Raw genomic sequence first — 25,177 nt, forward strand, 5'->3', positions numbered from 1 at the left:
TATGTCCCTCTGGCTCATGGTTACCATTTGATTAAAAACAATAGCCATTCTTCATTTAAATGGAATAACAAATCAGCTTCTGCAGGGTTGAAACAAGAAAGGCGGGGGCCACACAAGCATACACACACACACAGGACAATACAGATGTCTCTGAAATGATCCTTCCACACACACACAAACATGCACACTACTGTATGCTACTCCTCTGTGCAGGAGCTGTTCAGCATTAGAAGTGCTGAAGATGTTGAGGCTATGTAGCAGCCACAGTACATACATCGGATCTGTGCACCTTCTCACTCTACATGGCAGTGCTGAAACCAACAATGGGCCTCATATAGAAAGTGATACATGGAAACATTAATGCATTAATTGCACAAACTAATTGTGAAAAAAGCTGTCAAACAGTTGTATTGTGTGGGTTTAAAAGTTAGATACTTGTGATCGCTCGGTCTCATAGGTATTAAATACTTCCTTTTGGATTAAAATGCACCTGTTCTGGCAGATACCATTTAACATTGTTTGCAGCCCATTCTATTTCAGCATTAAGAATGACAGCAGGCTTCTTCTGCATGCTGCTTGTAAAGTACTCCCCATTAGCTATACAACGTGAAGAATAAAATACATAAGTAATCAAGAAACAGTGACAGTATAAATGTCTGCATAGATGAGCGAAGTGCAAGTATGATAATAAGCCATATCTGCGCTATTTTGTCATTATAAAAGCTATTGGCAAAGACACTTTACAGATACTTGTGTGTTCTGAAGAGGGAGAAAGTGGGGGAAACAGACCTTATTCACACTTTGAACACACAAGTGTATTAGATGATGTGCTCTTCTACTTCTAACACAAAGGAAGAGTGCCTTTTCCGCTACTAATGGTATGTTCCCAAACCTCTTCCAAACAGAAGTGTCCTCTCCAATATTCTATGGGGGGAGATAACACCTGAGCCTCTGAGTTTCTGACCACCTCCGCAGTCACCATCTGGAGACATGAAGTCTCATTTTCTTATCTCTGGCTTTCAGTCTGGCTTTCTCCAACGTTGTACAATATGTGCCAGTGTCTGTGCTATGAATGCACACACACTCCTATTGTTATATTACACAGGCACAAACACACATCTGCAACATTGTAATCATACAAATTCAGACAAATGTCCTCAAGCATTTCCTATGTTTTGATCTTGTTTTCCTTTCCAATTAATGTCAAATTCCTCATATGATAAATTATGTGTAAAATCTGTAAAAAAAAATAAAAAGATTCTGCAACGCTTAAGGAAAAAAAAATATTCGTTTGTACCCTTTTCACTAATTTCCCTATAATATTTTCCGCTTGTATTTCTCCACTATGTTTTTAATGCTTTTGAGTCTGTAAAGCCTAAGCTATGGGAAAATGTGTCAGCTAAAAGATACAATATTAAGTCATACGACTTCCACCAATGTCCTCTGTCCACAGTCATGCACAGTCCTCCGACAACATCATCTTTCAATGCTACATGCACCAGTTTCTCCTTTCTGTCTTTTTTTTCCATCGACCGCCCTGCTCACCTCAGTCTCCAGGAAGCGACGGAGGGCTCTCTTCTTCTTGATGTTCTTCCGGCGCACAGACACTGCTACGCTCAGCACCATGATCACCACGAGAAAGAGGCCGCCGATCACCCCTGCTGCAATCAGAGGGGTTCTGAGGACAAGACATTGGCGGGGGAGAAGAAGGAAGGAGGAAAATGAGTAGATGATAAAGAAACAGATGAGAATGCAGGCAATGAGAAAGCATGAAGAATTATCTCCAAGGGGGGGGGGGGTGAGACATAAAACATGTCTCTAAGTATATGCTTATTTAGGCGGTCCTTTGAAAACCTTTTCACTTCCAGTTTTTGTATGTTATTCTGACGAAGCTTCATCTGATAACAAACATCCCTCTATGCCCTATCTTTAAAATCAAGACTGAGATCAAAAACAAGGGAAAAAAATCATCAAAGTGAATTCTCAGAACCATACTGACGCTGTCATTTGAAATCAATCCTCTAGATAGTTTTCCTGTTATGCTCTCCAAACTGTCTACAGAGTTTATGTAGAAATGAGCGGGAGGAGTTTGCTTTCCAGTAGCCAACCCCCACTTTGTTTTTGCTGTAATCAAAGAACTTAATTTGATGAAGGCACACTGAGACTCTGTTCTTAATCAAAGGAAAGGCTGTTGGACTGTATACAAGACTGCAAGAATACACCCCATACAAGGTTATCACCGGATCTTCTTTGGTCATTTAGATACCGAGTCACCATTTCAGTACATAGATTATCCAACAGAGATTTTTCTAAATGTAAATTGTATCTATCTATATCATGGTCACGATTCTTTGAAGGAATCGTTTAAAATATGCTTTTCACTTTCATGCTGAGAGTTAGCTGAGAAGATCAATACCACTCTCATATCTATTCACTAAACATGAAGCTAGAGCAAGAGGGATAACTTAGTTTAGCAGCCTATCAGCCCACCTGAAGCGTATAAATGAACACGTATCTTCTTTGTTTCATCTGTATTAAATAGTGGGCTTTAGATTTGCTGCCACTGGAGGTACTTTGGACAACGCAAGGCTTACTATATCCACCTGTTTCCAGTTTTTAGGATAAGCTAAGCAAATTGTCTTCTGGTTGCGGCTTCATATTTAACCGACAGGTATAATCTAACAACCAATAACCAATACAACAACGTTTGTGCATGTGCTAGTATGTATCTCAGACTCGTCAATAATAATCAGTCTATAATCAGTCAACAAGAAAGGTCACACAAAATTTGACGCACGACCAAACGCATTCATGCACAAGGAGCCAATCAGGGAGCACAGAGATATCAGACAACAGGCAGCTCTGATCGTCTTGAATCAAATTGGAAAGATACTGCCAAATGGGAACATGTTAAATGAGGAAGTCAATTTTATCAAACTGAATATTGTATGAATAAATGACACAAAGTGATTAATCCAGTTTAATCAGATATGCACACAATCTCTACACAAAATGCACGTTAATGCCAGGTGGAATGATGGCCTTTGAAGGCTTTGTTTAGTCATGTATTTCTGATAAGCCACTTTTAGTCAGGGCCAAAAGCCAATACCTCGAAGCGGTAACAGATCTACAAGATGCATGACACCTCAGAGCAGGAAGCTAAGTATGGGGTTCGCTGGGCATCTGCGGCTGTATCCTAGCCACAGCTATCGGAGATACGATAAGGGTTGATCATTTCCCCATCTGCTGCAGTCCCGCTTCATCTTGCTGTTGTCCCAAAGACTATTTCAGAAGGAGAAACTTTGATCTCTAGAAGGCGTGAAGGTTTGCTCTGAAATTACCGGCATCTCCTTACGGATCTATTGGTCTCAGTAAAAGGTTCATGACTGAATATTGATCGGTACTAAATGGCGATCAGTTTCTTTCTGTCTGTGTATGTGACTGTGCGGCTCTTTCTTCTGAAGCCTCCTGCTACACTGCATGATAGTCTAAATGTATTTCATATCTGCAGTATGATGGTCTGTTTTATCACATGTTGTCATTTTGTCAGTGTTGTGCTGCAGATCTCCAAACTCATCAGTAAGTTCTGTTGGCTGCTCACCCTGGCTATAAGCCTTGTTTTTTCCTTTAAAAAAAAAAAAATCATACCCCAAACACTACCCAACAATTCTCAGAGCCACTTGATGTCAAACTGTTTCTCTTATGAAATCTTGAATCCATTTGCTGTAAACTGCATTTGTTCCCTCACCCTCGCAGTAGCCTCAGAACAAAAGCTAAAGCACTATCAATTTATCAAGAACCAGGCAAATTGTTTGTGCGCACACACACACACACACACACACACACACACACACACACACACACACACACACACACACACACACACACACACACACACACACACACACAAAGGACACTCAGGGATTTTGGACCTTAGAGCTAACCATTAATCAAAGACGTTGCTTACTGTGCTTCTTTTGTGCGTGTGTTTGTGTGTGTGTGTGTCTGTGTATATACAAGGTGTGTGCGTACTACTGTGTAGATGTGTTTTCGCAATCCACGGAAAATAATGTTGTACCTGTCCATCCAGCCAATGCAGTCCTGCAGTCTTGGTCCAATGCATCTAAGTAAACAAACACAGGACAAGAGAAAAGTTAAACAAACAACATTCATAGTTTGCCATATCTGAGAATGATGAGACAGGGAGTTGAGCAAAGCAATAAAGTAATGGTTAATGAAAAAAAAATCTTAACCTGTATCAGTTTATTACATTTTGGCTTAGGATATTTGACCTCAGTGACCTTTTTCTATTTTTCTATTTTGCTCTATTTTGATAATGCAACCTGTGCCATGGGACGTATAGACTCAGGTCACTCATCCCGATTCCAATTCAGTTTTTTTTATGCAGGCCTACTGTATTATAGCTCACAACTTTGGCAACATTTACACATCAGCCGCGGCACATTTTCTGCTCAGATGCTCAACAATGGCGAATTATTTGCGGCAACTAAATAATATTGTTTTAGACCGATTAAGTGAAATTGGACATTTTCCCATGGCACACCTGACTATCTCTCACGGAACACTGGTGTGCCGCGGCACAGTGGTTGAAAATCACTGTGCTAATCTATAATACAATTTACATTTGTATTATTCATTATCTACTAGTAAATTCAATTTGTTAAGTTGCACACTTTAGAGAACAACACTACAATATATATAATAAATAATCCATTTTGAAGTTCATGTAGTTCAACATGATTTGGTATGTATTCCCTACTAGTTTTCTTTCTTCATTAGTCTGGATGCACAGAATTATTTGTCTGGTGCCGGCTGGATGTTTTCCTGTGGTAAAGGCTCTATAGCTGACTGTAACTCACAGGGACAGAAAAACAAAAGGGAATGTGTCAGAAGCGTATTAAAATCATGTTACTTTGAGATGCTTTGAGTAAAAGGCATTTAATCTGCAGTGAATCTGAATGCATTCCAACTGAGTGGAACTGGATTACTTTGTATCTGTCCATTTATTGTCAAAGTAACTTCATTCTTCACATTCAAGTGTAGACTTTGGTGTGCTGGTCATATTCCTGACTCTACAAGCTACCATAAGCCAGGATTTATTGGTTTCTCTTATCTGTCAAACATATAATGTCTGTGTCTGTGTGTGTGTGTGTGTGTGTGTGTACGCATGTACGAGTCCTAACTTTATCCTCGAGGTTCAGTTTCAGTGTGTCCACATGGGTGAAAGATTACAAAGCAAGAACATTTCACCAGTCCTCCTGTGTTGATGTTTCAAATTTCCCATGAGTACTGTGCACTGTGGCGTCTGACAGTCTTAATACTGGCGCCAAAATTCGGAGGCTCCTTTGAATATTTAGAAGTAAGGGATATTGGTTTCATCCCTGTCTCTTTGTCTCTTTGTCTATCTCTCTGCCTTTCCTTTCCCTACACCCAGCTTGTTTTTTTGAGAGGTGGATCTGCTTATGAAGCTATACCTGTGACAAAATATCAGCCTGCTATTTTCCATTTACGACTACACTTCCATGCTCGAGCAAGCTGGAGGCTGTCACTCAGGAGAGTAGAAATAACACACAAGGAAGTGACAAACTCCCTGTGGAGTTCAATACGAAATTATGTCTTACCATTCCTTGTTGACTATTACATTGAGCGATCAGTGGCTAGTGAGCAATGGAGAGTGGCACGGTCCTTCACTGACTGCTCCAACTTTCATTCTGTATCTCTTCTCTCTCATTCTTCTCTCGTATCATGCAAGTTGTTGGATCATAATTTTATGTCTGCATGATGTGGATAGTGAAAGTGAATATTTCTGAATATGCACTAATAAAACACTATGTATATGAGAGCCAAATGCACTTACAATCACTCTAGAAAGCGGCACAGGGAAATACATCCGATTGTCCTTATGGAATACGTGTTGCTGGAAGCTTGGTGTAGTGACAACTAGGGCTAGTTGGCGAGCTACGGTGGCTGGCGAGGTTACCAGTTTGTGTTTGTGCTACACAACAGCCAACCAAGCAAGTGCAATACATTTTTATTCAGGAGTATTTCATTTTCTCTCTCAAGACTGACAACCATGCCTCCCTTATGTAGCAGCTTGGACTGAGCAGGGTTTTATAAAACTGCATGGTGCAATACAACTAATACTGTACTTTATACATTTGGACTCTTAAACTCTTCGCTTCATGTCTGTATTGTTGAGACGGTTTGCAATTGCTCAGTGGTGCACTTTGTCAAAATCAACCAAAGTTAAATACTTTTGTGAAGACTCCGGGCAGGTTTATTTCACCGATTTGTGTTACTGATTTAGAAAGCTGGAGCAACCAGGCCCTTAGCGTTTGGGTCAGGTGAAAGGTTTATAAGGGTATAAGGCGTATAGGTAATGTGATGAACCTAGTAGAAATTTTCCTGAATTCGCTTTTGCGACAAGCAAGTACATTTTTTGCAAAGTGAAGAAATGATTGCTATATTTTATCTTGTGATAGTGCTGATAGCACATATACACACTCAGTAATGGCAGTGTCACAGTAAGATAGATAGATAGAAAGATAGATGTATACTTTATTCATCCCCAAGGGGAAATTAGTTTGCCATCATGATTCTGACAGTGAAGTTAACAATCAAAATGGTGTATTAGCAATGATCTGTGTCACACAATCTCCCTTTGGATCTACAAATAGTAAAAATGTTGCATGTATTTTTGGTTTTATCTGGATAAATGATTATTCAATAGTTTCATTCATCTTTTATAGATTGTAAGAATCCGACTTCTGATTTTTGAAGGAAAGGCAGAAATATATGTCTTTTGTAAGAGTTATTGCTGAGACCATTGAACCCAACACCTCCGACCAGTCCTGGTCCTGGCTTTTCTTACCCCTGGGTGCAGTTGGCGTGACAGGGATGGCATTCATTGTTGGCTTCTGCATACTTGAAGATGAAACTGTTGGCACCCTGCAGGCCATCGGGACACTTTTCAACACAATTAGGACCATCCTTGAAATGGACGCATTTCACACATTGCTCTGGGCCCTATGGAAAATGAAGAAAATGCATTTTTTTTTTAGATTTCATTTTAAAGACATAGTTCTGAATAAAATGTACACGTGTATGTATACAAAAATCATCTAGGGGCTACGTTAACTGACAGCTGTAATGAATTTATTGTTATTATTATTATAATGATGATGAGTAATTTCTATTACGCCTGGTCTCTGGACAGCTTTCTCTCACAGATGTTGACAGTTTTTACTGGATAGATTTAATTAGAAAATTCCTGTGCAGAGACAATACTGTAACTATACTTGACATCATGAAGCCAGGCATGAAGGACAAATCTGTGGCGTCACACATTTAGGGGACGAAATATCTGCTGTAGCCTCAGTGTGTAATGTAGACTGATTGATGGGTATATTTCTACATCAATAACTTGCCAAGTGCAGGTTTCTTAGCAGCTTTATAGATTACATTGTTGTGTTTGTGTAGCAGTGAAAGCTTGTGAACGAAAGAGATAACAGGGAGCAAAAGACAGAAGGTGAAAAGTACTGTAGAGTATTCAGGGGAAGTGAGGGAAAGAGAGAGTGGACTGGGAAGCAGAATACCACAGTGAAGGGGAGAGGCAGCAAGAGCGAGCAAGATATAATGTGAATAAGAGAGAGAGAAAGAGGGACGGGAGGGAGGGAGCCAACGAGACGCATAAAGCAGTGTGAGCGGAGCAGGCAGATAATAACCATCGCTCACAGCACACACAATGACCATAACAATCCGCCTAGAACAGGATTTATGAAGCTAATATAGGCGAGGAAGGAGGTAGGGGAGGAGAGGAAGAGAGGCAAAGAGCTCTCCCACACACGCCTCGTATCATCAAAAGGCCTAAAGAACATCTCATTGTCAAACATCTAACACACACACACACACACACACACACACACACACACACACACACACACACACACACACACACACACACACCAGTGGTGGAAGAAGCATGAAGATCCTTTAATTAAGTAAAAGTACCAGTATAACAATAGACAAATAATCCAGTTAATGTACATGTCCTGCATTTAAAATTGTAATTGTGTAAAAGTACAGAAAGTAAGTATTTGTGGCAAAATGTACTTAAATCAAAAGTATCAGAAGTAAAAGTACTTGTTCTGCAGTAAGGGTTCTTCTGTGACTGAGCCTGAGGAGTGTACAGTCAGGGCTATAAGTATTTGGACTGTGACACAATTTTTCCGATTTTCCGCTTGACACAAGTTTACACAAATTTGAAATGACACCGTCCATATGTGGTTGAAGTGTAGACTTTCAGCTTGATTTCAATGGGTATAACAAAACTATTTAGAATGGGCAGTCCTTGTTCAGAAGAGTCAAATTGTTAATGAATGTCACATCACCAATGATGTTAACTTCATCAAAATCGGCCAACTGGGAATTGGGATACACCTATTAGTGACCACTTTGTCCTTATAATCATCAAATCTGGAGTAACAGTGTGTAACTAATGTTCAGCTGCACAGAGCCAGAGCAGACAGCTGCACGGACTAAAATGAGTGTTGATCAAGTTGCATGACATGGGAGAGTAAAACAACTCCTCTGATACTCTTGCAGTCCAAATGGGGTCAATTTGTAATAATTCAAACATTACAGCAGTAGTCATTGCAGACATACCTGGCAGGGATCTGCACTCTACTGAGAGCACCTTTGTAGTTGAATGTGCCATTTATATGGTTGTAATTATTACTGATGCTTCAAGTTTCCAAAGTTGGGATATCATCCTTTCCAAAGGGTCACAAGGACAAATCAACTTAATTAAATCATCTCAGAATCTTTCAAGTGGAACTGTTAACAACTCAGACATCTGCAATGTGACATGGGGCCCGACGGATTGTTTTGTAAGCGGTCAGAACACAAGGCTTATGTTTTTTATGGTAAAATATATCTGTAACTCGAAACTATAGCTGTCATATAAATGTAGTGGATTAAAGTAGAAGCACACGTAGTAGAAGAACACGTAGCACACAATGCAAACACTCAAGTAAATTATACACTGAAGTAAAGTAGTTGAGTAAAGCACTCCATACCTAAAAGTACCTAATTACACACACATTCATAAACAAAGTAAATGGAAATCGGATCAACAATTGTGCATTTAAGTAACATACACTTACATGGATGTCCAAATTGCACACAATAACTAACGCATGCATTCACACACACTGTATACGTGACAGGTAGGACAGAATCACAGACGCTGTTGGCAATAAGCGAAGGCAGATAATTATCCTTTTGTAAGTATGAGGGCTTTTTCATACATAACTAAAGGTAGTGTCTGTGCAAGGGCTTGTTAGCATGGATGTGTGTGTGTGTTTGAGTGAATGTATTCTAACAACGCTGCATGCTATCTTTGTCGCGCATGTGTGTGTGTGCATATGAACATGCATCCACCCCGGTACAATTATGCAAATTGAAAGTCTTGCTGCTCCCACTGGCTTTAGCATTGAGCCTGGCACTTCGTTTTTCTGAGTGTCTTCCCACCCGTGGCTATTGGTGTGTGTGTGTGTGTGTGTGTGTGTGTGTGTGTGTGTGTGTGTGTGTGTGTGTGTGTGTGTCCATTAGTCCCATCACATCAGCAAGCTAAATTATGTGAAAGAGCAAACAAACAGTGTTTGGTCCAGCAGGGTATCGGGACATCCAAAAAGTGACAGGGACGCACAGCGTCGCGGCCAAAGTGCCCTGCTGTAAATTTAAATTGGTCTGCTTGTGCACTTAACACCAACATTTGTGTGAGCTGCTGTGTGAGGAAATTAATATTTCTATCTCTTCCCTTTCATGCACAAACACCAGCATCTCAGGCAGACTGACAATTCATCTTTAAGGTGTCAGAGTTTATCGTCAAGATATAAAAGGCTTTTCAAGGTATCATCAGGTGCATCAGGAAGGATTTACAAGACATTTTACTATGATGTGACGCAAAGACCAAGCTGTATATCTACTCTGTAGTCTGTAAATATTCTCCCACATGACACCACAAAATATTTTAAGAATGAATGAGGTGAAGATTTAAAAAGCGTAGAGGGGAGATGAGGTAGAAAAGAAACAATGATACTAATAGGAAATAAATGAATGTGTTAGCTCTTATAAATATGACAGTGGGACAATCATTTCAGTAATAATACAAGGCATATATCTACTCTATTCAAATGTATCTTATTTAGACATGTGCTTCATTATCTAAGTGTTGCAACATTTGTAAAACATGGGAGGACCTTAGAGAAATAATTGTAAATATCATACATGAAACTAGTTAATTGTTTTAAGACATTACAACATGGAACAGCTTTGCAGCTTGTTTTAAAGTTAAAAGAAACGTATATGAGATAAGAGAGAAAAGGAGAACAAAGAATAGATGTAAAACGAGGGATGATAGGAGACTCCTCGCTGGAGGAATCGAGTTATCTTTCTCAAACACACCTGATCAGGAAGAAAATACTGGGTTATTTTAAAAGGCAAAGTGTGTAAAGTAAAGCGTGTAGATACAGGATAAGAAAACGGAAACATCTGAAAACTGACACAAACATTTAACAGCTGGGATCTTTAAAAATAATTTGTGGGTGGCCAGAAAAACAAAGTTTTAAATTACAATTTTACAGAAGACACCAGAATCACTACTGGTTAACAGGTGTCACCGGTTAAAAGGACTAACATCACAATCTGTCATACTTGTAACTTCAGTGAGGCATTACAAATCTTGATTGCTTCCTAAAATAAAAGGTATTCAATAGGATACTTAAGTTGAGCTTAAGTCTGCAGTGCCTGTTGTGAAAGGTTAGCAACCTAAACTACTCTAGATCGACCACTCTCACCTATTTTGTCCATAGCGTAGCCTTTATTCCTTTATTCATGGATATAGTCATATCTCCAATCTCTCTCTGTAGAGGGAATTAGGCCTATCAAATAACTATGTGTAAACCGTAATGTAATTGCTATGGGCTCTGTGGCCATAACATGATTGCTGTAATCCATTTGTGGTGCAACAGGTTACTCTGGGACAGCTTGACAACACACACACACGCACACGCACGCACGCACGCACGCACGCACGCACGCACAGGCTGAAACACATAAGAAGCAGTTGTTGAAAGTCACGTGTCAACTCATGTTAAGAATCTAACCTTTTCCAGTATTAAATAATTGTCTATATGCACACAAAAAAAGACAATGGGGATGTTAATAAAGCATAACATATTGATTTTTGCATTAGTTCTAATTAACTAGTTGTAATGAAAATCATTAAAAAGTACATTTCTCTTCACTGTTTTTCTTAAGCTGCTGGAAGAGAGCCACATGAATGTGTTTCATTGAATTCTCTTTACAGCACTCATCTCCCCATCACTTGTCTAACAGGCCAAGTGCAGGGTTGTGTGGTAGCAAACTGACGACCAAGATAATCAAACCAACAAATCTCATCCAACAACAACTCAAGCCAGCAACCAAATTTGGCCTTTGCTTCCCATGTTTGCACACTTACACAAACACCCTACAGAAGTTCTGGAAACAACTACTTCCAAACTGTATTGGGCAAACTATCTGACAGAGTGTGAGGCAACACAAAAGACAGCACATGGCCCCTCTGGCTTGCATCTGTCGCAAATCATCCCTCTCTATCAAACAGCGAGATACAATTTTAAGAGAAAGCTCAGGGTCAGGGGCCCCATGTGGCTGTGGGTGTAGTGTGCAGGAGAGGCGCACAGAAATGAAGGTCAGGGATTTTCTTTCCACTCTGGCATTTTTCTAATGTACAGCTGCGACCAAACAACCTTTCAAAGAGCGTCCATGTTTCTCTAAGAGCTTGTGCCGTACAAAAGCCTTTTGGATGAAAAACAATCAATTACCTTTAATTGAAAAAAGAAAAAGAAATAATAGCTGTCCATCCTTTTTGATAGTTAATTCAAAATGAAACAAGGTTAATATACATTCACAAGCGTACATGTACTGAATAAAAACTCACCGCAAATTAGCATGCAATATAATGCTGATCTTAGCTGAAACAATCAGTTTTACCTTTGACTCAGAACATGAGATATAATCAATAACACAGCTGAAAGGCACACTTTGACTGCTAATACAATAATTAATCATAGTCTAAGATGACCACAGGGGATGTCTGCAGCTCCAAGTCATTTGGTTTGTGGTGAGTGAAGTAATGCACTGGCCTTGAACACGTCTCTTTGGGGAGCTCGAAACTGAGCACAACAATTTAACCCTTTGAGCCCATTATGCTTTAGCTGGTTCAATCCATTTTGGGTTTTAGTCTTTTTTTATGGGATTTGTTGACAATAGAAAAAAATACAGAATATCATCAGCCACCTTAATGAAAAAAGTCAGTCTTGCCTTCAGTTTGATTTTCTCTGTCACATTATAACTCAGATGAGACTTGCTCTGTGGCTTCAAGCTTTAAGAGAAAGGAGGCTGCAGTTCTTCAATCAATGATGGAATAATTCTACCATTACTCAAAAAAACATGAACAAAGTGCTGTATCAACATCAATGTCTGCCTTACTATATTGTCTATAGAAGCAAGCTTACCGGACCGTTGCAGGTCAGAGAGTCATCGTCAGCTTGCTCACACTGGCCATCACACTCCACACACACTGACCCGTTGGCATACTCTCGAATATCCCTGAGAGACAAGGAGGGAAGGGATGGAGACGGGTGAGGAAAAGAGCGTGATACAGGGGTGAGAGACAAGAGGGAAAGCAAAACATTATTTGTGAACAAGAGCAATAACGTGGCTTTGTGTCCTCAGACATTATGGATGTTACATCATAGTAGAATAGACAAAGTAAATGCGTCATATGAATAATACAAATGGAAGTGTGATACAGCACAAACATTTTAAACACTCGATTCAGTATATTTTCATGATATGTACATCTTTTAATTCAGTGAAATTGCCTTCTGGCCAACTTGTGCAAAAGAAAGAAAACAATCCAAGCTTTCTTATTGCTGAACAAATGTTCGGAAATGATCCTTTTCTATCCATAATGTTTGAACCAAGTTCAGGATGTCCAGAGCAAAAGAGCGAGCTGATAGAAATGTCCATAGTATAAAGATGTGTTTGTTTTAATTTGCTAAAATGAGGGTTGTTTATTACAATAGTTACTTTCAAAATAAAGGTCAGTATATGCCACCATAAGAATAATGTGCAGTCTCAAACACACACATTCTTGTTAGACCCACAAGCATTGAAGCTAAATAGGTAACTGTAATACTGATACCATCACACAGGGGGTCGACGCAGTTGAAAAGGTGCAGTACCTGCGAGGGGTGCAATGCTTTCAAAAATCTATTAAATTAAGTGCCTTGTTATTCAATTTCTGAAATCCCTTTATAACACCAGAGTGGCCTCGAAAAGTCATTAAATTTGACCACAGTGCGGCTGAGTTAGCACTTTACCTTTGTCACTACAGGACAAGGAGAACGACTTTTGGGTACTTCTCTTTTGGTCAGTGAAGGAAAACAGAATGTTCCAGCAATAGAAAGACAAAATGTCGTTGGCCCAGTGGGATCTAAATCAAATTAGTATTAATTATGCCTAATCTGGCCTTCCTAAAACCTTCCAAGAGTCAGGGGAGGTGAGCCTTTGTCTGGGTGTGTGCTGGTTGAAATAATAAAAGCTGCAGTGTAGCTAGAAATGATCACTGATGCTTAAAACATATATAGCATGATGTTCTGCTGTATTCGGCTTCTCTGCTTTTTCTGTCCGTTAAAAGGACAAAGACCAAGACACAGCAACACATTTGCTGTGAATAATAAACCTTTACATCAATTTGACTCAAAAACGTTCATTTGAAATGGCTTTTAAAAATAATCCGTACTGCTAGACCTGTGTGCTCACACGGACAACTAAAACTGCACTTTTGGCATTTTTAACAATCGCGTCCAAATTGCTTGACCAACATTTACAACAACAAATAACAGTCAACTTGAGGTGTAAGGCGATTCAAGCTCCTCGTTGTTTTTCTGCTGTCGGACCGCAATGTGTAAATGAGGTACTGAGGCTAAACCCACTCAAACCAAATTAAAAAAAGCATCTTCCTCGTTAAGCAGATTGTGTGTATTAAACACAATCCTAAGTTTTTGTCATTCACACCCGATATGAAGTAATTTCTGCACAGTGTCCTACAACCCCTGTTATTGTAGACAAGCTGTATCTCCACAGAGGAATACAGGTGCTGTAACAAAAACAGTGCAACTTAGTGATTTGATTACACGGATCAATGCTGAGCAGATACCAAATAAAAAAGGCACAAATAATGATGAAATATGAAACATTTCAAGTAAGACTCGTGAGACACACAATGTGACGATGCTCAGAGGGAAGGATTGGGTTTGCATTCAGTGAAGCTCTATATCTGGTGGATGATTTACTGGTAAGGCAGACGGTGTGGGTGGTGCTGACGAGCAGGTGGACAGGTAGGCAGGGCGTGGCCCCGTGCGCAAGCAGTGACTGTGACACGCAGTGACACGCCTAGCCCCCCTGCCCCAACAGCACCCTCTGGTCCTCCGCATTCCTCTCCAATGTGGCCACCAAAGATTGTTTAGACCACCAAAGATGTTGTTATCATATAAGGGCTCTAAACTCAAAAGCAACTTTCCAGAACATCTGCTAAAAATAAATCTAAAATGTCATTAATAAAACTCCTCGGGGCTTTGATCATGTCACCGTCTTTTGTGAGAATAAGATAGCATGAAGCTATACCTCCTTTTTCAGTCTAGGCCACCTCCATTGTCTTGTCACTCAGCACCGGTGCCTTTTAAACAGAGAGTTACCACCACATCTTTAATTTTTCTATTTACCCTGGGGCTTTTAAATATTATCCATAGCAAACAGAATAATTACTGCTGAAGTTGAAAGCTGTAACAAAGAGCCTTGGGGTGTTTTCAAGCTGGAATTTAAGTTTTTATGAGCTGATTATGAAGCACGTCTTCCAACAATTTAGGATTATTTGAAAATTCCATCAATCATGTTCTTAGCTGAATAGGATTTAATTAAATAGAGTTAATTTATGTTTTTATACTAGTCCTTGATTTGATCAGTAGTACACATTTTACTGCTGCTTTACTCCGGAAGGAGTTCTGTCACGTACTTGATTACTTGAAAAGCACAATTTACACACCACACTTTGTGGACTTGAGGCAGAAGTTGTCTGCTTGTTATTAGAGATCTAATACGGAGCAAACATGTTTCAGCTTAGTGTTCATATTGTTTGGAAAGATTATATTTGATCAGCGTTTAATGGGTGCACATTTAAATTTGCTTTAGAAAACAATATTAAAAAACTATGAAAAGTTCATTCAGAAATACAATTTGCAACTTACATTCAAGATATCCATTGCAAAGGACTTTACTAGGACTTGAAAAGCCACTTCAGTACATAGTTACTGTATTTTAATTCATAAATAAGTGATCAGTATTTACCAGTGATTTTTAAAGAAAAGAAAAAATGTGTAAAACTGATGTACTTTGAGCTACTGACGATGCGTTTCTCAGCTAGAGAGCATGTGCAGCTAGAGTCTATTCAATCCTTTCTTGGCATCGATACAGTGCTACACATTCAGTATTGGTTTGCCGGGTGAGACGACGCACGCAGTTTGCTCAAAGTATTAAGACTGATTTTCAATAAACCAGACTTAGTGATTGCATCACGCAGAAGGAGATGAAGCCATGCGTTGACGTAGTGGTGAGTTGAAGAGATGTACGAGTTTTTACAATGTGGCCAAACCTAAAACGCAATCAGGACCTGAGGACAGTTAGAGGACATATTATGTAATCTACCAGTCAGGAGTCATTTGTATGCATGAATGAAGCGTAACTTACCCTTCATAAAGATTGCAGGTATCCACACAGGTCCGTAAACGACTGAAGTATCTGCAGGAAAGGCACTGGTTTGGGCCGGGACCCCAACACCCGGTGTCTGAACACAGCGGGTCACACACCATGCGCTCCTTGGCTGCTCATTACATACAGACACAAAAAGAAAGACAGTACAACCAAAAATAATTACATCCATGTTGTAGTTTATGTTCAACACATTTGTGTGTGTGTGTTTTTGTGTCTGCTCGTATGGTCTTTTCCTTTTCAAAAACTCACAAAGCATGCCTCAAAGGGCTGTACATATAACAAATATCAAGCAGCAATATCAGCAGAACACGCTGTAACATTTTGATTGCATTGAAGTAAAAGCAAGATAAACTACATACAAAGCAACCAGACATTTTCCATCCAAAATGCATATGTGTGTAAAATACTCTGTGATATAGCTCACTGTGGAGTGAGCAAGGAAGAGTGCTGTCCTGCTTCATTAAAAATATGCTGAGGCAACAGTGACGAAGCACTAGTGGGACCTAGAAAGCACCTGCAGGTGCCACGCAGACTTGTTGATTTAACTCAGAAGTGAGGCTGAATCGTCAAACCTGAAACTTTATTGTCTGGATTTATTTCAAAGGTTGAGAAACAGCCTTTAAGCACTTCTCATAATGTTTGACGTCTAAAAAGCTAGATATTGAATATTAGAACTACGGATTTTCTAGAAGCTTAAATCCATAAACATTAGCATCTGCTTTTAAAACACAAATGCATAGTTGCACACAGTCACGCATGTTTTGGTGTTGGGGATAATCATGCGATGCCATTATAAAAGCCACCATTTCATTCTAAAGAGACATTAAAGCTTTAAAAGAGAGTCAGATTGTATGCTGTGCTTAGTGTGTCTGTACCAAAATGCTCAGGCTATTACATCTACTCTTTTCTGTTCTCCTCTTCTCTCTCTCTCTCTCTCTCTCTCTCCCCGTCTCTCTCTCTCTCTTTTGTTCCACAGCACTCGTTTCTACAAAGGTTGTTACATCTGAGAGCATAACTGTGACAAAACGAGAGGGTTGAAGTAACATGATGACAGCACTGCAAATACATTCAGAACTTTTATCATACTATCTGCATCTAACATGATTTCCCCCTTGTCAGTGGATTTCATAATAGATTTTTCTCTTCTTTTCTCTTCTCCATAGCTATGAATATGGTTATAACAAGACCGCTTCTGTTTTTGAGGTCCTGTCCACATGTAAGCTAGGGGCTATGCCTAAGTGTCAGCCATAGCATGTTCAGAATGCAAAAAAGCTAAATTAGACAGGATCTAGATACATGGAAAAAACAGAAGCCAAGTGTTTCTTTTGAGGGCAGAGGATGAAAGCGTTGCCTTCCACAAGAGACAACACCTCCTCTGTTGGGATTCTAGCGCCGTAGGTAAACTGACCATGCACAGGGAAAGACGAGGAAAGGGAGGAATGATGGGTGCTGAAGAAAAGGAAATAAACAAGGGAAGAGGAGTGGTTGGATGGGTTTTAAACTATACAGCACTCGCAAGATCAAAAAGATAAGATCTTTAGATGTTTCTGACATGGTTGGGAAAAAAAGCCCATGGGGTTCGGGCTGTCAGGTGCCTTGGGAGACAGGAGTACATTCTATGATGATGATTATGAGCGGGGCAAAAACAGTTGAATCAAAGAAATAGGACAAAAAATGTAATGAAAATAACGAGTTTGCGATTAACTTTATCGAGAATTACCGCAGCTGCAGGCTGCCAACCAGAAAAGTTGCAGTTTACATCCATGTCTGTCCAAAATGTCCTCACATCCTTATTTTATCCTATTAGACATCTGTGTGAAAGTGTTATAATTAGCATATGAATATTTGAGTTTGGTCCAAAAACGCGTTTCTTGAGGTCAGAGTGACCCTGACCTTTGACCTCCATCATATAAATCACTTCATCCCTCAGTCCAAGTGGACCGTGGTGCCAAATTTGAAGAAATTCCCAGGCGTTTGTGAGATATTGCATTCACAAAAATTGTACAAACGGACAGACCGGCCACGGTATCGTTCAGTTTCCTTTACCTTTTCTTCTCGTTAAAAGCAACCCTGAAAGCAAAGCAAGGCAACCCCTGTAAGACTAAAGATAAACAACATGGGCAATATCATTTTTTTCACCTTTTCTGTAATTTAGAAATCAAACACTTTGGGATTTTACAAAGATTCTACAAATAAGAAATACAAATAAATCTTAAAAGAGCAATTTATTTCTAGTATGAAGTCATCATCAGAACTATTACCACTACTACCAGTGACCCAAATGATATGATCTGTCCATTACAGTAGCACCTTGGCCAAAATGTGCTCACGTGGTCACATCTTTTATTTTGTAAGGAGGACCACATTTGCTTCCATCTGTTGGAATATTTCTTACAATTATCTATTTCTTAGATCATTGACTACCATTTTGCTCCACATTGTGAACACTTTTATGGTGGTCATATATTGTTTTCCATTTTTACTGCAAATAATGTACATCATTGTTAAAAAAAAAAAAAGGACAGGTGTTACTAATATCAATCAATGAGGGACACTTTAACTACACATGTAAAGCTCTCTGCCTGTGGCCTGTGTGGAATGGTCGACCTAAGAATACGTTCGAGGAACGTCAGAGAAATGTCGCTTAAGATCAGAATACACTCACCCACCCAGTCCTGAGGAAGCTCTAATCAGTCGGAATAATTAAAATCACCTGTGTGGGTTTACCATGCGTCTGCAGTGTGCAGCCTTTAAGACATTACTCAGAGAAGTGCGGTTATGAAACAGCGCTCTCTGTCTTGGGTTTATTTGACTGAGTCACTCATGGTGCTAATAACAGTTTCTAGCCCAAGATTTGACCTTTTGAAGACAATGATAATAATAATAATAATACATTTCATTTTTAAACGCACTTTTCTTTCAAAAGACACTCAAAAATACATTTCTCCTTCATGTTTTAACCTAACACGGCACACAGCATCATAAACCAGTGATATTTTATTGCTAATAAGGCATCACTCAGCAGTACGTTTAAGGACCCTATCAAAAGCTCTGGGAGTCCCCTTTGTCAAATGTTTGCCCGGATTAAGTTCTAGTAGGTGAAAGCTTGTCAATTGCCTCAGACCAAAGTCCTTCTTTTCTACAGGCAACACAGTTTAAAGATGTCTGACTTTCTTGTTTGCACAACAAGGTTAACCAAACACCTTAATTTCTACAACATTCCTCTGAAGCATTTTTTCATTTAAAACTCAAAAGAGCAGTAATACTCTTCACGGCCAGACAAGTTCAGACAAGTTCCGGTGACTTGTTTGACAACAAATATGAATAACTTTTCACTTCAACTGGTGAAACTCCTTAGGAGAGTGTTGAAATGTCTTCAACCTTACAACATCAATCCAGTGGAGCATTTGACTTGAACTTGTGCTACCTGGATGAATGAGGCTATGAAAAGACAGTTTTGTCATCTTGTTTAAGTAAGATTTGACTAAAATCTGTGATTGCACAAAACATGATTATATTCTTAGTTCAAACTACTAGTGCTAGCTAACTCTAGCACTAGTAGTCCGGCTTAAAGAAAGTGCTACCTCGGAAACGTCGTCTTAGGTTTCTCTCATAACCTAATGACGATACTACGACCACGACGACTCACACTATTGAATAAATATATGGGCACATGCCGACTCTTTCTCCTCTCTTGGCTGCCCTATAAGTGTCCACAGTCTGATGCTCACATGCAGAGTCATGTCGAGGAGAGCCCTGTGTGTCCTAAAAGTCACTGAAGTGTGTTTCTGTTTGTACATCTATCTTTGTGAGGACCAATTTGAGTTGTAGACGTTCACGGCAAAGGACATTTCCTAAAATCCCCTTCAAAGGCCTGTTTGAGGATTCATGCTTGCATTTAAGATTCTGGTTAGAATTAGGTTTATAATAAATATTTAGTTGTGATGGTTTAAGTGAGGGAAAAGTGCTAGATAATGCCAATGAATGTCCTTACAAAGATAGAAGTAAGGGATGCGTGTGTGTGCGTGTGTGTGTGTGCGTGTGCGTGTGCGTGTGCGTGTGTGCGCGCGTGTGTGTGTCCAACACAACTGCCCAGGGGAAAGGAGCACATGAACAGTGAAAAGGGGGCAACTCAATAATGCAAACACTGGCTCATTAATGAACATTATGCATACATGAATAATGTCTTCACACTTGTGGCAGTGATATAATAAAAAGCTATTCCGTTTTTAGAGACATTTTTTTGTCTCATCACTTCAGATATTTGCGTAATTTAATTTCTTCGCATCTGAATGGTTCTGTTAGTTAATTAGTCCAATTACTAGATTATTGGTTTTAGTTGTCTTTACAAATTAGTGAGATAATAACTATACTCATACAGCAGACAGAGAATAATAGAAATGGCAAGATTATTTCTGCTATTACATGTGTAGTGTCAGTGCTGCCTTCTGTAGGAGCACAGTTAAATTATGAATAAAGCTGATTACCTCACCCTGAAAACTGTATTTAAAACTGCCTGAGCAGAAGTAGAAGATTTTACTTCCACCCAAAATAATCGAGCTGTAGCGTTGATCGCATAGTAAGAGTGTTGTGAAGTTGAATTTGTGTCAGGTCAGCAATCACAAATCAGTCAACCCATTAGTGTCTGAGGCTGATGCCTCTGTTCCGGAGTAAATCTCAAACATATTCCTCCATAATCTATCAATCTGTTTATAAATGTTGACACATTACGAAACAAAACAAACTCTGTTGAGCTGCACAACGGATGTTGAAGGCAAGAGAAGAACACACAAATCCATCACAGTTTATAAAAGTGAGCAGTGGCTGTTAAGTGTTTAGACTTTATCACCTTTTTTTTTACGTGTTTGGACACTGGGTTGAAGATTCCAAGAGACAAAAATGGGATCGAGGCAAAAGATATTTGCGAACAGCCAGAAAACAAACTGGGCTGGTAAACAAGGTTGGCTCCATTCTGGGGAAATCAATCTGTTTTTCATGTGGAGCTCAACAACATATGTGTTTTTTCATAAATGTATTGCAATTGTCATATATTTGTTACACTCTTGGTTGAAATTAACTATAAGAACTGTCATATGATGTTTTTTTGGAACCGCAGTTGCTTTGCATGCTGCAATCGTACCCTTCTATAGATTTGGGGAAAATTTCTTTTTAACAATGCAGCATCAAACTTGACAACAATGCAGTTAAGCGGTTATGTCTTTGGCCCTCGTTCCACGGCATAGCAAGGCAAGCCGTTTTGATAGATTTTTCATGTCTGTTGTGTTTTTTGAAGTCCGTGATGGTTTGGGTGTGAACTTACAGCACTTCTGTGGGCTCTGATTGTTGCGGACGAGAACCTTCTGGTTTGGAGCGCGGAACAGTCTGGTCCAGTTCACAGTGCTGTAGTAGCAAAGCTGGCTGTTCTCTGCAATGTGGACATTCCCAGCACTGATCTCTTTCAGTGACTGGAGCTGCAGTGATGAGATGCCCTGCTGCTTCAACACCAGCAGGGAGATCCCACTGAGAGGAGAGAGTGGGTGGTGAGAGGAGAGGGCAGCGGGAGAAGGGAGAAGTTCAGAAAGGGAACGCAAAGGGTAGAGGCACATTCATTTATTTCATGGGCTTTAATGCCTGAGTCACAAATACTTATTTGTATACAAACTACCTTTTTAAGAAAATATAATCCTGCCTTCTGATTTTAAACATATCTAAAACTAAAAGCAGGTGTTGAAGGTAAAGCAGAGATTATGTTCACACTTAAATAAAAATGTCAAGTTGACAACTAACATCAAACACAACGCAAACTTGACCAGTCACTCTGGAATACTGGAAATGGTCCACTGAATAAAAAACACATGACGCTTGTTTATTTATGTTGTTAAAACTTCGCACTGAAAAAGTACAAGTTTGCATTTGACAGCAGTTTACATTCTGCAATACACATACATAATTAGAAAATATATGCACAACAATACAAAATAAAAAGAAACGGAGAATGCCATTGTTCTCTCTCTTCTTATAACCTTTACCTCAATTCACGAAAGCAATATATCCTCAAAATAAATTTCCCTCAGCTTTTACCTAATTTTGCTCTACTGACATATAGCATAATATAATAATAGCCTCTATGTAGCCACTGAGTAAGATTTGGATAGAAATGTGCTGGATTGCACTACAACATCCAAACAGAAGATACAGGAGGGTGGGACTGCTCAGTGGAAAAGTCACGTTCAAATGTTAAAGCAAGAATAAAGAGAAAACTAATAATGTAGTACTGAAGTTGGGAAACGAGTAACAACATTCCAGCGTGGACTTAATTTGAAGAAACACGACCATTAAATAACCCAGATGGTGTCAAATAAAGGTAACCAATTATCTCCTCCGTGGTCTTCGTTGTGCACAAATATATTCACTTTCACAGTAATAAGGTGTGTAGATTATTACACATTTTCCAGGTAAAACCTTTAATATACTGGTGTTGTCAAACTCCAATTCAAACACTTCATTTGCGTAATTCTTATTTTATATATTGTCTTTGTTGCCACATTTAGCTATATATTGCAGCAATCACAAAACTTAAACAGATTGTGATTGCAATCCTCCCCTCCCCCCGCCACACACACACACACACACACACACACACACACACACACACACACACACACACCCATCCCCCCCCATCCCCATACACCTGACATGTACAGTTTTAAAATGACAGGAGGCCAGTGGGGTGTCAGAGCCAGAAAGACAGAGGATGCAGGATCAAGCATGGGATAAAATGTGGCTGGCAGGCTGTAATTTGTACTGCAGCCTGCTGTTTCCATCTGCAGGTGGATGACACACAAGAGCATCCACACGCCTACACACACACACACACACACACACACACACACACACACACACGCACACACACACACGCACACACAACGTCCCAAAGTCCACACTACGCCATCCGCCACACTGACACTGACTTTTTTCCATCCAAATGTCATAGCAAATTTTAGAGAACCTTTGGAAAAATCACTCACATTCAGTTGGTTTAAAAAAAAAACTAAATTAGCTTCTTAAATGTCAAAACAACACCATCACACAACTATGTTTTATTCTCTCCTACCTCCTATTTCTTAATGACTTACTCACTGATCATAGAAGCAAAACCAACCAAACCACATTTAATTTACATTAAAATAATTTGAATACATAAACCAAGCCACTTATACCCTAGTCCTTATCCTAGTTGTAGTTGTGCTAACAATTAACAATTAACATCAACAATGTCTGTACATTTAAAGGTGTCCTGTGAGTGTTTGACTTCTAGTAGTGCTGCAGAGAAGTTCTCTATGAAGACACATAAGATCATACAGAACAGTACATATGTGATGCGATGCAATAAACGCTTTTAGCTAATGCGACAATGTGTCATAAAGGCACATTATGTTTTTGGGGTGTACTACTAGGCAAGGAAACCTTCAATGATGTACTATTTTGATTACAGTCACATTTGATGAATCAAATTATTATTAAATGCAGTCTTTTCTCAATTACTAAACAAGCTTGACTTTCAGAGAAAACTGACTTTTTTTTCTGCACAAAATAAAACTACAACAATTTGTTTATTACCAGCTTGTCTTTCTGGTCACTGAGCGCTATTTAAGCAGTGTTGACACAGCTGTGATATGAATTACACTCATTCATAAAATTGCAACATGCATATTATTCTTAGTTGTGTACCTGTACAGCGCTCTTCCCCCAATAGTTGCCAAGTTGGAGAAAACACTCAGGTCTGTCATGTTGTCAGGCCAAGACTGGATGTTCAGAAAGCCTACATGGGAACACACACACACACACACACACACACACACACACACACACACACACACACACACACACACACACACACACACACACACACACACACACACAAACAGTAATGAGTCACCAGTACTGACAGACTAATTTCAGCTGTCTATCATTTCCTCTATTTCACACAGTGACAGGAATAAAATGAGGAGGGAGAGTTGCCATCTCTCTGGATTTAGCAACATTCCAGGACCACAGTAAGTAAAACACCTGAGTCTCATCTTAAAGCATCCAAGCACCTCTAAGCCAGAAAATAAATGTTATGGCCAGAAATCCCACAGAGGAGTTTGGTGGCAGCTATGACCAGTGTACAGTTTGATATACATCAATATTTTTGCATTATCTTTACCTGCCTCTCTACTGTTGAATCATTTAAAAGATTAAATGAATAGCTGAGAAGATGATTGTGGCTAGGATTTTCAATAATGGATTTATATGAAATATTTAGTTGGGAAAAGGTGGGGAGGCAAAATCCCCAAGCCAACAAATAAATCAGTTTGATGAGACGATGAGACCAGAGCAAAAATGCGGGGAGCGAAGTGAAGAGAGGTGGTAGGATGTGGAAGTAAAGGAAGTTCTGGTAACACATCAAAAATAAAACACAAAGGCAACACACTGCTGTTGTATTGCTTTCCTGACAAAGGAGGAAGAGAGTGATCTTACAGTGGAGGGTGAGAAAAACCTTTTGGGCAGTGCGGTGCATTCTCTAATCAATGAACAGTTTTGGACCCCATTAGAAAAAACTGTGTTTTCCTCACTCGGGATACAAAGCTTATCCAGAAAGGGAGGGATGGTGGAGGGAGGTAAGCGGAGAAGAAGGCCCCTCATGGCTTGTTGACAAGAGAGCAATAACCTTCAACAACACCGTTATCAGTTGGTCGACATCGTTTTGTTTGTCATGTCAAACCCAGCTGAGCAAATGCTTCTCAAAAGTGTTTCATGAAGAAATGAGAAGAAAAAATAAGTTGTGTATTTGTGAGGAAACACACACCATGGCTCATGCAAATAGACATTCTCCATGTTTGGTTCACGTCCTCACATGCTAGCTACTATTCTTATGCAAGAGCACAATATTAATGTCAGAGGTGGGAAACAATTAATAGTAATTATATGATTTCAATAATTACAAATGTAAAACATTGTTTTCCTGAATAATACAACACTCTTTATTATGTTGTTTACTCCTTTCTCCAGAGAAGATACAATATGAGTATAATAATGGTTGCCATTATGATAGAATAGTAACACAGTAATTAATCCCATAAAAAGGTATTATGTGATATCCATACAAAATCCTGAAACTGTTGTTTGTAAAAGCAAACATCGTCCATGTTGTTTATTACATCCCTGTCCTCATGGTGTGTGTTTCAGGATGCCTCTCAGCCTAGAGGCAGCA

The 25,177-nt window shown here is 39.4% G+C and overlaps 1 protein-coding gene across 1 annotated transcript in view; it reads right to left on the reverse strand.

The window, feature by feature from the left end:
- Positions 1-25,177, reverse strand: part of erbb4b (erb-b2 receptor tyrosine kinase 4b) — a gene marked incomplete at both ends in the record, with an annotated part of 274,023 nt that overhangs the window by 47,656 nt on the left and 201,190 nt on the right. The window contains 7 exons of the mRNA XM_079231242.1: positions 1,546-1,678; positions 4,079-4,123; positions 6,893-7,047; positions 12,603-12,696; positions 15,898-16,030; positions 21,242-21,441; positions 23,653-23,743. Of these exons, the coding sequence (XP_079087368.1) occupies positions 1,546-1,678; positions 4,079-4,123; positions 6,893-7,047; positions 12,603-12,696; positions 15,898-16,030; positions 21,242-21,441; positions 23,653-23,743 (851 nt within the window). The remainder of the gene's footprint in view (positions 1-1,545; positions 1,679-4,078; positions 4,124-6,892; positions 7,048-12,602; positions 12,697-15,897; positions 16,031-21,241; positions 21,442-23,652; positions 23,744-25,177) is intronic.

This window comes from Taurulus bubalis (assembly GCF_910589615.1).
Source record: "Taurulus bubalis genome assembly, chromosome: 15".
Lineage (NCBI taxonomy): Eukaryota > Metazoa > Chordata > Actinopteri > Perciformes > Cottidae > Taurulus > Taurulus bubalis.